The 15,119-nt window shown below is 41.5% G+C and overlaps 1 protein-coding gene across 11 annotated transcripts in view; it reads right to left on the bottom strand.

Annotated features, from left to right (window-relative positions):
• Nucleotides 1–15,119, bottom strand: part of RAPGEF2 (Rap guanine nucleotide exchange factor 2) — a 219,811-nt gene that overhangs the window by 18,490 nt on the left and 186,202 nt on the right. For all 11 annotated transcript variants that reach the window (XM_074376793.1, XM_074376734.1, XM_074376744.1 and 8 more), the window contains 9 exons: nucleotides 14,775–14,933; nucleotides 9,869–10,021; nucleotides 9,446–9,610; nucleotides 6,541–6,648; nucleotides 6,248–6,451; nucleotides 6,039–6,147; nucleotides 5,122–5,368; nucleotides 1,370–1,527; nucleotides 505–745 (listed from right to left, as the gene is read on the bottom strand). In XM_074376793.1, the coding sequence (XP_074232894.1) occupies nucleotides 505–745; nucleotides 1,370–1,527; nucleotides 5,122–5,368; nucleotides 6,039–6,147; nucleotides 6,248–6,451; nucleotides 6,541–6,648; nucleotides 9,446–9,610; nucleotides 9,869–10,021; nucleotides 14,775–14,933 (1,544 nt within the window). The remainder of the gene's footprint in view (nucleotides 1–504; nucleotides 746–1,369; nucleotides 1,528–5,121; nucleotides 5,369–6,038; nucleotides 6,148–6,247; nucleotides 6,452–6,540; nucleotides 6,649–9,445; nucleotides 9,611–9,868; nucleotides 10,022–14,774; nucleotides 14,934–15,119) is intronic.

The following is a 15,119-nucleotide window of genomic DNA, read 5'->3' as shown; positions in this document are numbered from 1 at the left end:
AGGGCCGAGCTCGGAAGCAGCTGAGGTTTGGCTCCAGAGTTAAGAAGTGTTGTTCAGGGCGTCCTGAACAGTGACAGGCAATGTAGCCAGGCTTGCCGTCCCACATGTCCCAGCCTGGACACGCGGAGCTCCCGGAGAGCCAGGCAGGCAGGAGCAAATGCCAGAGGACATTACTGGGAAACGCCTTTGTGGATGAGCATCTCCGTGGAGAAGGGGCAGCCGGCTCCCTCCGCCTTGGCCAGCCTGTGTCCTGACTGGGACGGCACGCAGGTCCCACGGCCCCGGTTCTGCCCTTGTTTTGAACAAGTTCCTAAGAGACTCTTGCAAGAGTCAACAATCTACTGTGTGCATTTCCTTTGAGATGGCAATTCACAGGAAATGGGGGAAGCCTTCTTTTTAATCTGCAAGGGTCCTTCTCTTAAACACCCTTTGACAGTGGTCCCCAGACCCTGACGTGGGTCTGAAATGGGGGTAAAGCAATCCAGCAGGAGGGAGAGTGTGTACCTTCCACTCAGCTGTATTCTGTCGGCAAGTTTGGAGAGCTGGTCTGGGAGTCTGCGCTGCTTGATGACCCCCTCGGGGGTGACGGAGACCTCACAGAGCGAGTACTGGTCCGGGGTGGCGGTCACTGCGAACTCCCGGATGGCCTGCACCACCACCTCCTTCGCCGTGGTGTCCTTGCTGATCATGAGGTACCGGCTTTGCTGGTCGGCCTTGAACACCCTCAGCACTTGATCTGGCAGGTCTGGGGGGGAGAAAAGCCGCACGTCAGGGGAAAGGACTGCAGCGCATGCTCATACAGTCAGGCGGAGTCAAACTGAAAAACATCTCCTTCGAAAAGATAATGCTGAACTTGTCTCTCTCCTTTCTTTAACCCTTCTTCAGAGCCCGCCAGTCAGCACAGTGATCCGCTGTGTGAATACAACGGTCCCCCTAGAAAACTGAACCGGCCACAGACCTAGGCAAGCAGATCATAGCACAATGGCCCCGCTTAAGGTTGGCACGTTGGCAGCAAAAAATGATCCAGTTAAATCTCAAGTCCACCTTGGCAATACTGATGAGCCCATGAAGTTGACCTAACACGCCCCCTCCTCTTTATTTGACGTGACCTCGCCATGCCTACCTGGTACGGGTTAAATTCCCTTTATGAAAGTGGACACAAAGTCAGAGAGATTAACTTGCTCGTGGTCGTGTCAAATTAGCCCGAAGAATAAAAGAGCACCAGTTTCAATGGTTTAAAATTTAAGTTTATCCTGACTTTTTTGCATCTCATGTGGTCCATGCCAAACCAAGGGAGATGCATACAGCGTCACTGGTATGTTAGGGAAAACCGAGACAAGAAGACAAAAGCAGCATGGGCTGCGCTCACCTGGAGTGGTGCTGAAGTCCAGGATGCGGTGGTGGGACTGCAGCAGGTCAGGGTTACTGGACGACAGGGTCCCGCTGACGGGCAGAGCGGCTGGGATGTGCTTTGTCTGCCTCAGTCCCACTATGCTGTCATCCTGAGACTGACCGATCCCAATATCGCTGGACAAAAAGGGAAGTCAGGAAACCAACGATCAGCAAGTGAAGAAGCTACAACTCCTCACTATACAGGAGGCACCGACAATAAATAAACCATATTTCATATGACTCACAGTTACTATAAAAATGTCATTAATACATTTGGTTGTAAATTGCAAAACCAATGACTGCTTAAGTGTATCTACTCCACTGATGTTCCTGAAGTTCATACTGTGTTTCTCTAAAACCTATGTCTTCTTAACTAGACAAATCAGGACAAACATTAGTAGTTTCTGAGTAGAGAAATACATTCAAGAAAAGACAAGTTCTAGTTACTCATGGAAATAAATTTAAGAAAAAGCACACTTTAAAAAAGGCATTTCGTCCCTCAGATGATGACTTCTGCCTCAGAATGATAAGTTGTTTTATAATTTTATCTTTAAGAACTGAAGAAACTGAGTAAAATGAATAGAGGGAAAAAAATCCCAATTTCATTTTCCAATGTTTCTGAGAAATAAATGAGATCACGGTGGAGTCAAATGTAACGAAGGCCTGACACAGACACTATTTCTTAGTTACACAGAGCGTAAAGAAGCAGTGCTGCGTGGTGACATTTCTTGGCATCAGAGAAGAGGCAGTGAAGTCCGATGACTCACTTTTAACTCTCTACTCAAAATTTCTAGTTATACATTTAAGGTCCCAGAGAAATACTGCTTACTACTGCTGGGTACAAACTTATTTCCATTTATAAAAGCCTGGGGACAACTTTGAAACGTGATTTAATAATACATAAAAATTGTTTCTAGATTTGAAGGGCCAACTGTTTCCAAAACAAAACATCAGAATAAAACAATAAGTACACATAAAACACAAAATAACTAGGTCACAAGCATGTGGTTATAGTTCCGACCACTTTCTACGAACACCTTGAAATGAGGAGAAAGAAAATCACACCAAGGTTGGGATGTAAACCAAGGTGTCACAAATAAAATGAAGACACTCAGAATCAACTAGACTGTCAGACACTACAGCCTGATCTTAATACCTGTCATTTTTAATGGATGTCCAAAAAAAAAAAAAAAAGTCCAGCAGTATTCTTCCTCTTTGTTTTTTGGGGGAAATGGAAATTATAGAGGCAAGTAAGCAAGGACAAGGCTAAAGATGATTTGAGTGCAAGCTCTTCAAAACACACAAGTAAGCCCACAACAAAATTCAGTTTCCACTGAAGTGCATAGAGCCATTCATATAAAGACAGAAAGGAGGGATGTTTTGTGAAACATTAAAAGCTTCCCAGTATTAGTGGAATTTTATTTTTCAACCATATAAACCAGTCTTTACTGCCAAAAGTACTAGATGCCGTGTATGATGTGAGACAACGTCTGTGGACCCGGCCACGGCAGAGCCCGCGGGGCTGATGCTGCACCGTGCCCGGTCCCCTGCAGGCGTGCCCACGAGGCCGCCTTCTTCAACGACTCGTCCCCCACCTCTTAACACCCCACAGGGGCTCGAGCACTCCATCCTCACCTGTGTCTCCCCTGGATGGATAGGACGTTGTACTAAAGACTGAAACCTCTAAGCACACCCTCTCAGTGCTCGGCCTCTCTAACTCCCTCACGCCTACTGAAGTTTTCCTGACCTTTGTTAACTTTCTGCATAGACTGTTGACTTATGCCCTCTTTCCTCTGGGGTCGGTGATCTGGCTCCATGGAGAACCAGACCTGGGTCCTACAGTCCGCCTGCCCCACCGCCTCCCCCGTCCACTCACCTCACCCCACCGTGCCTCCCTCTGCCAACCTGCTGGCACCTTGGCTTCTGTAATGGTGAGTGACTGAGAGGAAAACAACCAGTATTTCTAGAGGATTTATCCACTTGACTAGTTAAGCAGCTTTGCCCCCCGCCCCCGCAAAAAATTGTAAACATATGCTAATTTCTAGGAGAGAAAAGTTTAAGTGGCGACTAGTATTAAATCAAGTCTCTCATACCAATATAATAGAGCCTACAGTTTACTGAGCCTTCTTTTAAATATAATCATTCTTTTCACTTCAATTCCATTGCCATCGTGTGTATGGGTTATTTAAAATCATTTTCATAATAAAATATTTAAATGAGTCCTACATGTTCTTCAGGGCAAATTATTTAAGATGATTCCTCAGTGCTTTAAAATCAACACATGTCATTATTATCCTTTTTTCTTTTCCCTTTTCTGGCTTTTGAGTATCTTTCTAAATACACGTAGAATAAAATCATAGAGTGTTCTCCCTGCACCGTGGATGGATTACAGCCCAGCTCTTACATGTCACGTTTCTATTAATACTTGCCAGGGTCACGCTGACTTCTGTTAGATGTTTTTAAAGGTTCATATTTAGCTCATCAAGTATGACTCTAAGATTTTTTTTTGTTACTGTGCTAATAACTCTACACTAAAGAGATTTATTATTTTAGCCACTTAAAAATGAGTTTTTCATCAAGAGAGGTCACTTTAAAAAAAATCGATGCCTGTTTTCTGTAATGCCAGCAGGCCTAATCCACCGTCTCTTAGAAACTGACTGGGTATAAACACACCCCAGGTCTATAAATAAAACCACCATGCTCGCTGCGAATCCGCAGGACTCTGTGTAGCTGTCTCTTCTAGCTCATATGAAACCACCAATCATTATAGTTTAATGGGGAAAACACAAGTTTGACAATCAACCCATCAAACAGCATATTCTAGGCCATTTCTCTAATCTTTGGATGAAAATTTTATCTGAAGTGGAATAAGAAAAAAAAATTTAGTGGAATAAGATCCACTAAATTATCCAAGAAAGAAAACAACCTTCGTGTTCTCAAGTTATCTCTTTTACCACTGCAGCTTGAGGAATAGATAATAAATGAATTCAGGGTACCCATGTAATTCAATATTTAAAAAAATTTTGGCTGATGGTAATTGAGTTTTGTAAAACATCCACGGACACAGAAGGAGCTAAAATGAAGAAATGAGCGTGCAAAGAAGCAAAGCTAAAAGAGCGTGACACCTGCCACTCGGTCTGGTCTGAGCTCCCGGCACACGTGAACAGCCAGGAAGGGACTGGAGAATACACGTGACACTCAGGCCACAGAGCCCACCGCGGGGAGGAATGGAGTTCTGGGCTCGGCTGCCGACATCGTGGCCATCGTTAAATGACTGAGGACAGGAGAGGGGAAGAAAGAGAACGGCGAGGGCGAACAGTAGCACCTAGAGGCAGGGATGGTGGCTGGCAGAGATGGGAGAGAGGACACCCAGGAACGGACAGACAGGGGCAGAGATGCCGCCAAGTTTCAGGAAGACAGGAGCAAACACATTCTTACTTTTCAGAAGTCCAAGCGAGAAAAAGAACAGTTCAAGGGAGGAAGTGCTAACTACCTCTGATGAAGACTGAGATGGGCAAGTAAGGGGCCAGAATGGGACTGAAACAAACTGGACTGTTCAACACCGCTGCTGAGAGCTCAGCCACCAAAACAGAACACCCTGTGGCCCCGGGCACAAACCTGGTCACAAAGCCACCGCAGCACCGGGGTGCAAACCCTGGTCACGTGGCCGCTGCCGCAGACCCTCCTGACACAGCAACGCCGCGCACGAGAACGGATACAGACACTTACTTATACGGTTTCTGGGGCAGGATGCTAATCCGGGTCTTGTCAAGTATCTTTTTTAGCTTGTTCCTTCCCCCGACGGTGTTGGCTTTACTTTTTTTATTCACTTTCTCCAGTCCTATCACCTGCTCCACATCCACGGCGAGGTCGGGGATGGAGTAGCGGCTGGCCTTTTTGATGTCTCCAATTTTAGGGAGGTGAGGGGCGCCGTTCCTCTTCTCTTCTGACAATCTTGTGAGAAGTTCTTTAAATACTGAAAAGGAAGCAAACGCCGCAAAATGCCCGTGATAAGAAATCTGGACAACTCAGAGGCAACGGCAGAACTTGGAAATGGATGAGAAGTATAGATTTCAGCAATCAGAACTGTGATCCTGTAGAAAAACACCACCCCCATGAGTGAAAGACGCCAAAGCTCTGTCACTTCGGCCCAGAATGAGCTACAATAAAGGAGTGCACTCTTTAAATCTGTAGGCATTTGAAACAGGTATCAGTAAAAACATCGATATGGATAATGTTAGGGCCCTCAAGCAGATTTTCATTTAGATCTGATTACACACTTGTGTAATTAATTCTATATCTATGCATTTTACTATATGTTTTCAGTTCTTATGATGTTTGAATTATAAAAATGGTTTTTTTCAGAATTAAAACCTAAATGTAAGTAGGGGAGGGAAACAGCTCAGTGGTAGTGCGTGTACTTAGTATGCACGAGGTCCTGGGTTCAGTCCCCAGTTCCTCCTTTAAAAAATAATAATAAATAAATAAATCTACCTCCCCCCCAACCAAAACCAAACAAACAAACAAGAAATTCAAAAAAGAAAAAAGCTTAAAAAAAGCTCCAAAAAACCTAAATGTAAAAAAAAAAAAAAAAAAGACCAAAGTAGGAGAAAAATAAAAATATGCAAAAAATGCAAAATACTTACCAAATAAATTCGTTTTCACAGTGATAGATAAGTGTGTGTTATTTCTAAGAATTTCCATGGCTTTTGACAGCTGAATATTTTCAAAGTTTTGACCATTTACTTCTAGTATCTAGAGATAAAAGTATAAAATTAATTTCAGTTTCCCAACTGACTGAGGGAAAAGTAGACACTAGCATTTGCCCGGACGTGTGGTTCTAGAAGTACCGTACCTGGTCCCCTCGTTTCAAGCCCGCTTCGGTTGCCCTGCTGCCCGAATCCACACTGTCAACAAAGATTCCGAAGCCTTTCTCAGAGCCTCCCAGCAGGATGAACGGCAGCGGGGCTTCTCGGGACGGCTTGGTCAGCGTCATCAGCCTTCTTTTGGCTTTGGCGGCACACGCGATGTTTAACAGCCTTAGATGGCCGCCCATTTTCTACAAGAGTCGGGAAGGAGCGGTTTCAAAGGTAGGCTGAATAAAACAGACTTAGAGGGGATGGCTTTACAGAGTGTAAAAAGTATTACCTCTCTTTCCAGATTATTTTCAAATTCCTCTAGAAATCGAGTCATCGCAGGATCCCCTTCAAAGTCATTGAAGTGATTATTCACCCACAATAATACTACCCGTGTAACCTGAAAAATCAATTATTTTTTAATAGGTTTTCTTCTTTTCAGTGCTAAGAATCTGTGATTAAAGTCATTTCAAAAGATATCCAACAAACCATTCACCTAATAACAATGAAAGAGAAAATTAACAACAAAACCCTCGGATTTTAAACATAAGTAGGGGGAGGGTATAGCTCAGTGGTAGAACGTTTGCTTAGCATGCACAAGGTCCTGGGTCCAATCCCCAGTTCCTCCGTTATAATAAATTAAAAAAAAAAAACACCTAATTACCCGCTCCCCAAATTTAAAAAAAAAAAAAAAGAGTATGGCCTTCTGAAAATATATATTAATACTATGCATGCGGACTTCATGTTGTTTTGCCAAGAAGGGTTTTGAATCCGTGAAGGATGGTAATTAACTTATATCTCGCTTACTCTCAAAATATATTTGAAACAGGTCACAACAAAAACAAAGCTATGCTAAAATCAAAATAAATTAATATAAGACAAAAGAAGACAGAAACTAAAAACTTAAGGAGGAGGGCAGACCAGACAAAAGGAATGAACAGTATTAAGCCTAGAATCATCCTCAAGGGAACAAGCTATAAAAGGAAGCAGGAGGTTAGGCATTATTGGGAGTTTCTGGTTATTTGCTCACGTTGAGATTTGGGGGAAAACTGAGCAGCCTTTTCTTACCCTGCACTCACACTTTCACTGAGCCCCACACCTTCATACAACACACACACACACACACACACTCACAGCTGTGGAGTGCCTGCTTTGTACCAGCAAGAACTGTGACGCTCGTTAGACTGAGTTCCACGAAGGCAACTTTGTCTGTTATGCTCTGTGGGCATCCTGAATACGTAACAACACCTGGCAGAGAGTCAGTTCTCAGTAAAATTTTCCTAAATGAAGTGAGTATAACTGCGACTTTAAATATAAAAGTAACTGTTTCACTTCATGTGAGTTTAATTTTTTAAATTTTGAAAACCAAGGCAGAGGAAATTTTCCATAGCACTGTTTTCAAACATTAACCTCTTCAACAAAGAGGGAAAGTTAAGCCTGCTGTTCTAGCAGCAAAGAAACAGAGCTGAGGGTAGACAGTTAATTTTCAAGCTACAGTTGAAAGACTATTTACAGTTAATATGCTGTGACCAATGATAGTGTAGGACCTGACTAATCACTCAGGAGTCGTCTTGATATTTATATTAATTTTTTTGTCATTTATTATCACTACTGCCCATTTTTAAAATTTAGGAAACCTGGATGATCTGCTCCCCTCAAACTATATTCTTACCAACTGACCTTTTTGTAAAATTGAAAATTTTGCAGCTGAGAAGCCAACTTAAAAGTCTTCAAGCCATATTACAGGTTGTAAAAAAGAGATTCACAAATCATAAATTGAAGACCAGCAAGTACCACCACCGCCAACCTTTAAGATGCGTTCAGTGCTCTCGCTACATAAAGAACACGGCTACTGCTGCTTATCCTCACGGTGACCTCGAAAGGATGTTGCTTGTTTATTTTACAAGTTAAGGGATGAGTGCGGGAGGGTCAGAGGTCCCACGAGGTAAAGGGTGGAGGCAGTACTCAGTTGAGTTTTTGTAACAGAAAAGAAGACATCTGACTCCACATTAGACCTGTTCCTTTGGCTCTAACCCTGGGCTCTGTTTCCTGGGCTCAGTCACGCTGGTTCTGCACCTTTTGTAAAAGAATGTTGCCTACAGCCTGAAATAGACAGGAGAGCCCATCCTCAAGGCTCTGACCTTTAAGGGTTAACACTTTTCCATTCATATAGAGATAAAAAGTTGCAGAACAGAGAGTAGCATTTGTCTTGTTGGAGGTTTACAGGGACACCATGACCTGACCCACGTGGACAGCTGCAAGAACAAAGGATTCCAACACCAAGAAGTTTGCAACAATCAACCACACCCTTTCCCTTTTATTATAAAAGGAGCCTGAATTCTGACTTGGGGAAGATGGTTCTCCAGGACATGTGTGCCCCATCTTCTCAGTCTAGTGGCTTTCCAAATAAAATGGTTAGTCCTTGCCCCACAGCCCGTGTCTTGACTTACTGGCCTGTCGTGTGGCCAGCAGAACAAGCTTGGACTCAGCAACACTTTTACAGCTTCATAAAGGGCTCGGGTAAGCTCCCCTGTGCCACAACTCTCAGGATGTGAAGTGCTCTGCTACATACGTAATTTCTCGAAGACTGCGGGGCTAGCCTCCTGTTCTGGATTCCTACCCTGCCTCTATCTCCCAAGTCTGCTGTGTGGAAGGATTAACTCTCAAACCCCTTACAAGCACAGACTCTGTCCTTGAAAAAGGGCTGGACCCCCAAGCTGCTGAGGATGGCCTGTGCAGAACTGCACTGCCGGGGCCCGCTGGCCCGCGGTATCTGATGCTGGGGCACTGCCCTGGTGCCAACTGAACGCTAACTCCCACCTGGAGCGCCCGGGCCATCTACTGAACCCAAAGATGCAGAGGCCCACGTAACTTCGGTGTTGGGATGTTCAGCGGTTGTGTTGTAACAGAATTTGCAGCAGAAGTAAACGTTCAACATTTTTTGGCCAATGTCTTGGCCTTTGCATACGACAAACAAACAAACAAAAACAAACATTTCTAGGGATGAGCTTAGAAATCTGGAACAAGAATTAAAACTTACATTACTTTTTTTTTTTTTTTTTGCTTGAAGTCAATTCTCTTATTCTATTAGAATAACCTGAACATAACTGGTGTGAAAAATACATATACACTACGTCTCTTTAACTTTATATCTGACTGTTTCCTATTTAAAAGAAAACAAGAAGGCGTCTTCCAACCTTGTCCCTGAGGCTCGGGTCGTTAAACCACTCCAGTAACTTTTTGCCCACTTCCATTGGGCTGGAGAGGAAAGTCCTGTAGGTCAGGAGGAAGTCTTCTATGAATGTCGGGTCCACCACCGAATGCTCTTCCACCAAGTGCATCGTCAGTCTTTCTGAGGTGCCCTGTAACAGACCAAAGCTTTGGTCACCACCCTGTGCGAACGGCATCTATTCCGTATGACTTCGTATCTTCAACGTGAGATGAACGGCGTAGTGATACATCTAATAATGAGCAACACTCAGGAAAGACAAAGGTCTATTACAATTGAGAACATTCAAGAGAAGTTACGCATAAAAACGGGGTAGGGAGCCATTTCGAACTGCCATAACCGATACTACCACACCCTCCCTCCCCTGGTGGGGGGATGCGCGGGGTCCTACCTTGATGACGATGTGTCCCTTCCTCGTCCCAGTGCGGTCAAGCTCCCGGTGTTCTTTGACCATGACAATTTCTCCTTCCTCTTCAACTTTCTGCATATTCTTTTCTACCTGGTTGAGAATGCGGCAGTAATCTTGCTGGGCTATGCAGACAAACTGGAACAGAACAGAAGCCCCATGTTAATGATAAAGTGCTCGCAGGAGACCGAGCGGTACTGATAATTCAGTGTGTTAATTATTTAACGCTGACATTTCTCCATGTCTTTTCCATACTTTCTAAATGAGGGCAGTAATGAACCTTAATCAGACTTCTCTACTTTTTCATCTATTTCTTCCTCGGTCAAGAAAAGTTTCATTTTTAGAATATTTATATGTAGTTTATATTAAAAATCCTAACAATTAAAAAAATCAGAGGATAAAATTAGGAGAGTACTTTCTCAGGCCCCTTCTTTACAATGGGGGACGTGGGTGGGCTTCAGGACACAGGTACAAACAAAATGATCATTTAGTGGGTTTTTTACATTTGAAAAGATTTTGAAAACAACAGTTTTAAAATAAAGATGGTTTTAATAAAAGACATTGAAATTCAAAGATACCTATGCAGTAGAAGATGGTAAATTTGCCTATTATACTGATAAAAATCATTTTATCAAGTCTGTTCAAAAGGTCCACAAAAGAAGCCACACATTGATAAACTCAAATCCTTATTCCTTATAACTAGTGTCAAGATTAACTCTTCCTCTCAAAAGAAAGTTAACAAAAATATGCACATTAAGCAACTTCTCCTCCATAACCCCAAATGTAAAAAATTTCAGGGCTCAGGGCAAACTATTTAATTATATTTCTTAGTAGTTTTACAGACAGTTAAGAATGAATTTTAGAAATCACTTATTACATAAATTAACCAGAGGCCAGTGAGGAGACAAGAATAGAAAGTAAATAAAAAGTATTGTCTTCTCTGAGTTTTGAATAATTTATTCTTATTCGAAGAAACCATTTAGGAATAAAGAAAGGCTGCACATTTCTTTTTCTCCTTTACAGTGAAAAGATGAAAGCAGGGAATGGTTAAGTCACAGTGTGGATAAGATAAATGATGCTACAGCCATCAAAAATCGTATTTTCCTAGGACAGTCAGAGTTCTGGTTCCATGTTCATGATATTCCTTAATTTTTTTAAAGATGCAAAACCAAATGCTGTGATAATGATGGAAATGACAGTGATGACACCACACTGGTAGCCTTACAGCGCTTTCCCACTTCACCCTCCCCGTCATCATGTGAGGAAGGCACCACCACTACCCCCCACTGTAAGGTGAGGAAACAGCTGCCCAACGTCTCACAGCTACATGCTTGCTACTTAAGAAAAAATTACACATGCGTATCAAAATCTTGGAATATAACAAAATGTTAATAATTATTTCTGAGCAATGCAAACTACAAGCGGCTTTTGTTGTTTAAGATGCTTTTCTGTATTTTCTATACTTTCTGCAAAATCAGTAAAGCTTTTTTTTTTAAACAGAAGTAGCAGCAGCGGTTCACACTCAAGAAATGGCATAGTAGGATATTAAGTTTCTTCCACTAAGTTGGTTGATGTATAATCTCACTAATTTTTCTATTAAGGGTTTAGAATCAAAAATTAAAATTCAAAAAAACATCGGCTTTTCTACTAAGTAATTATGGATAGCTAAATTTTTTTAATGCCTTAAAAAAAAACCCAAGCTCACATCCATAACACTGACCACAAGTGTATATATGTTTGAAATATGTGGTCCTTAGTTTCTTGTCCCCCGAAATTTTTTTCTTCTTTTTATAGGGCAGCAAAACTGTTTCTCAGGCCTCTAAATAATTTTAGGTGTTCTTTCTTATACTTGGTTTTAGAGAATATAATTATATCATTTTCTCATTTATCTAAAAAAGAAATATACCCCTGAGTTAAAACAAGTAGGTAGATAGATTAAAAACATGCTTTTTAAAGAGAAAGGTCCGAAATTAATCTTCTTGACTAAGGACTTAAAGAAATTAGAGTAAGTTTGACTTGAAATGGTTAATGTCTAGAAAGACATTTCTGGTATTTCTCCTGCAGCAAAATGAAATCTCATCTAAAAAGGAAAGAAAAAAAAAAATCCCAAACTGAATTTCTGATAGGGCCATACAGAACCGGTATCTCAAAAAAAAAAATACATTTTAGATGACAACATTTATCTATTTTTATTAGCAGATTTATTTTTGCTTGAAGAATTTTATAGATATAACATGAAATTTATAGGTAAAATATAATTTTAACTGGCGTGATGAAGCTAGTTGAAAATCTGTGAGTTGTATATGTAACTGTTTTAGTGAGGCCTTATCCTTTCGGACAGCCATGGAAGTACTGTACGGGCTTGGCCCTCTGATATGAAATGAAAATTCAACCAAGATCTCACTTACAGAAGGTCAAAAGCAATTTACGTCACAGGGTGATTTTCTTCTGGGCATATGACCTCACAATTTATAGTTAATAAAAATATGAAAAACGATAAAAGAATGAAGTAATACTAAACATCAAGCAACAGAGAGAACAGTCAACTTCCCATATGTCCATGCAACTGCTTTTGCCTCCAAGATGACTTCTTTAAAATTCAGAGCATCGTTAGCTCCACAGTCTCAGGAAGAGCTGAGTGTAAGAGACGCACCGTACGAGGTGGGATCTGCTTACTCTGCGGTCTGTAAGAAGTTCATAGCCAACTGCTCACACAGGGGTCCGGGGGTTCATCACCCCCTGCAGGGTGCGGGGCAGGGCTAAGCCGGACCTGGGGGTCACTGGAAGGCCTAGGACATTCTGTCCGCTTCATTCAGTAACTGTTGACTGACTGACTGCCGTGTGCTCCGTGGAAGGACAGACACTCATGGAGAGGGTTTCGTGGATGAATAAAAATATGATGCCTCGTTTCCTTTACTTCCCCCAACAAGAGGAGGACCTGACAGGTGCACTTTCTGGCAAAGAAATGACATTATAACAGAAATACACTAAAATCTGACCCCAAATAAGCATTTGCATTAAAATCTCTAAAGTCGCTCTCCATTCCTGTTCTGAGTGGAGGGGCAGATGGGTCGGTGGGAGAAGGAGTGGTTGCTGAAAGCTCTGATTTCGTGTGCCCTCCCAGCGTGCGGGGCGGACTGCAGGGGGAGAAAGGCGTCCTCCAGCAGACGCTGCGCCCTGGACCCCATGTCCGTCTGGGTCTCACATCAGGAGCGGTGGGAGCCTAACACTATCTTGATGGGAGCCTTCCTTTTCAACTGAGAGTTTTCTCCAGGAGTCTACGTTGCTATCACCCTGGATTTCCCACTGATTCCTCATCCGGTAAATAGATGAACTCTCTGCCTAACGTCTGCCTCCTCCTCCTTTCCCAGAACTCACAGATAAATATTCAGTGTTACCTGGGACATCTGACACTACTTAAGTACTCTGCAATGTTACGTCGTATAATATTTTTATCAACTATTCTGAAACATTTCTATGCCTCCTGTGTCATTTCTGTTCCAAGATTTTGAAATTTCTAACAAGGAGGGTTGGCCAGTTAAGGGTGGTAGCTGAATTCTCTGAAATAAGATAACCATTACTCGCCCTTTAAGGACAGACTGACTCAAATGCCCTGTTGAGCCTGACTTGTAGGAGGGCTCAGGGAGGAGCTGAGAAGAGACAGTGGGGTGGGGACATCTTCAACAATTTTCTAGTTCGTTTTGACTCAGTTTGGCTTCTTTTTTTTTTTTTTTTGGAGTATAATTCTCAAGCTGAAATATCACATATGACCCCTTTTAAATACACATTTTGAGGCCGAGTAAAGACCTGGAGATTTACCTACCATTTTCTTTCCCTCTATTATGCCAAACAATTGGGAGCTGACTCTGTTTAGAATGCCTTTCTGGCATGACATACTCACAACACTGAATTCATGGCCACTTTTCTCTCTGTGGAGCTCACTGAAGGAGTCACTGAGCAAAATTATTCTCTAGGTAAGATGATTTTATTTATAGCCATGGTCGTTTATCTTTTTAGTAAGTAAAATGCTTAAAATGAAAATTTAAATGAACACTGTTTTACATTTATCAGACATTATAAAGTCAATGATGATCTTTTAGAATAAACTATATTCTGATGTATTTCAGACAGTAGACTAATAAATACAGTGAGCACTTAACATTAATTAGTCTAAGTGACATCTTTTGGCTTATTTATATTAAAATATTTTATCTTTCAAGGGCAAATTTTTTCAGAAGACATAAATCATAAATACTGAATGGTAATAAAAGCACTCAAATTTATTTTACACTAATATGGAGGTTACCAGTTGTAGCAATCTAATTAAATTTCACATTTGGTCTCACTATTATTTCTAGTCTTTTATTTAATGCTTTTAAATAATGAATATTAACATAATATCAATACTGCCATTTTTCTTTCCATTAGCAGTATTTTTTTCACCAGCAAGTCTTTCTACTGATTCCTGCTATGATTAATTTTCACAGCTTCTAAAATCAATTCCTTATCTTGTATGTATTTAAATAAAAACACTGCATAACTGTTTCACATCATCTTTACTCATCTACATATAATTTCTTTTCATAATGGGCATTTTACTTTTATATTTTTTGTTGAATAGATTATCAATTATTATTGATGCAAATTTTAAAATAACATATTTATAGAACACATTTATAAAATACTTCCTTGGATTTTGAATAATTTTAAGGGAGATTTATTTTTAATTTTCTAAAGCATGGTAATGCTAAAAGCAATAGTCCTATTTTAAAATCACCTTTATAAATCTAGAAGATGACCTGCTTATACAGGCAGAAAAACCTTACCACAACTGCATATATAAGTGTTCTTTATTCAGCACCAAATATACATTTTTAATGACAGCTTATACCTGGCAGTCATCCACCTTGGTCCTCATCACTCCTTTCATGTATTCTTTGTCCATGGTGGGAGAGACACCAAAACTATTCCCCATACACAGTATTTCCGCTTTTCCGTCAGGATAAGTCACTTCCACAGAACCGTTCAGAATCACTGACCAGGAGTCCAGCTGGCTCGAACAGGGAAGACAGAGCAGAAAACACCGTCATGACCGTGAAGCAGAAAGTGCTAGGATAGTCTCTACAGATGGTTTAGAGCTTGCATTTCAAAGAGGGAACAAATGACCCAAGGCCAGGGGGCCGATCGCCAGGGTCCCAGGGCTTTCAGACACCCGCACGGGGCACCAGGCACTCCG

Source organism: Camelus bactrianus, chromosome 2 (assembly GCF_048773025.1).
Source record: "Camelus bactrianus isolate YW-2024 breed Bactrian camel chromosome 2, ASM4877302v1, whole genome shotgun sequence".
In the NCBI taxonomy this organism is placed as follows: Eukaryota; Metazoa; Chordata; class Mammalia; order Artiodactyla; family Camelidae; genus Camelus; species Camelus bactrianus.
Note: the sequence above shows the minus strand (reverse complement) of the source record. Positions and strands in the feature narration are given on the sequence as shown.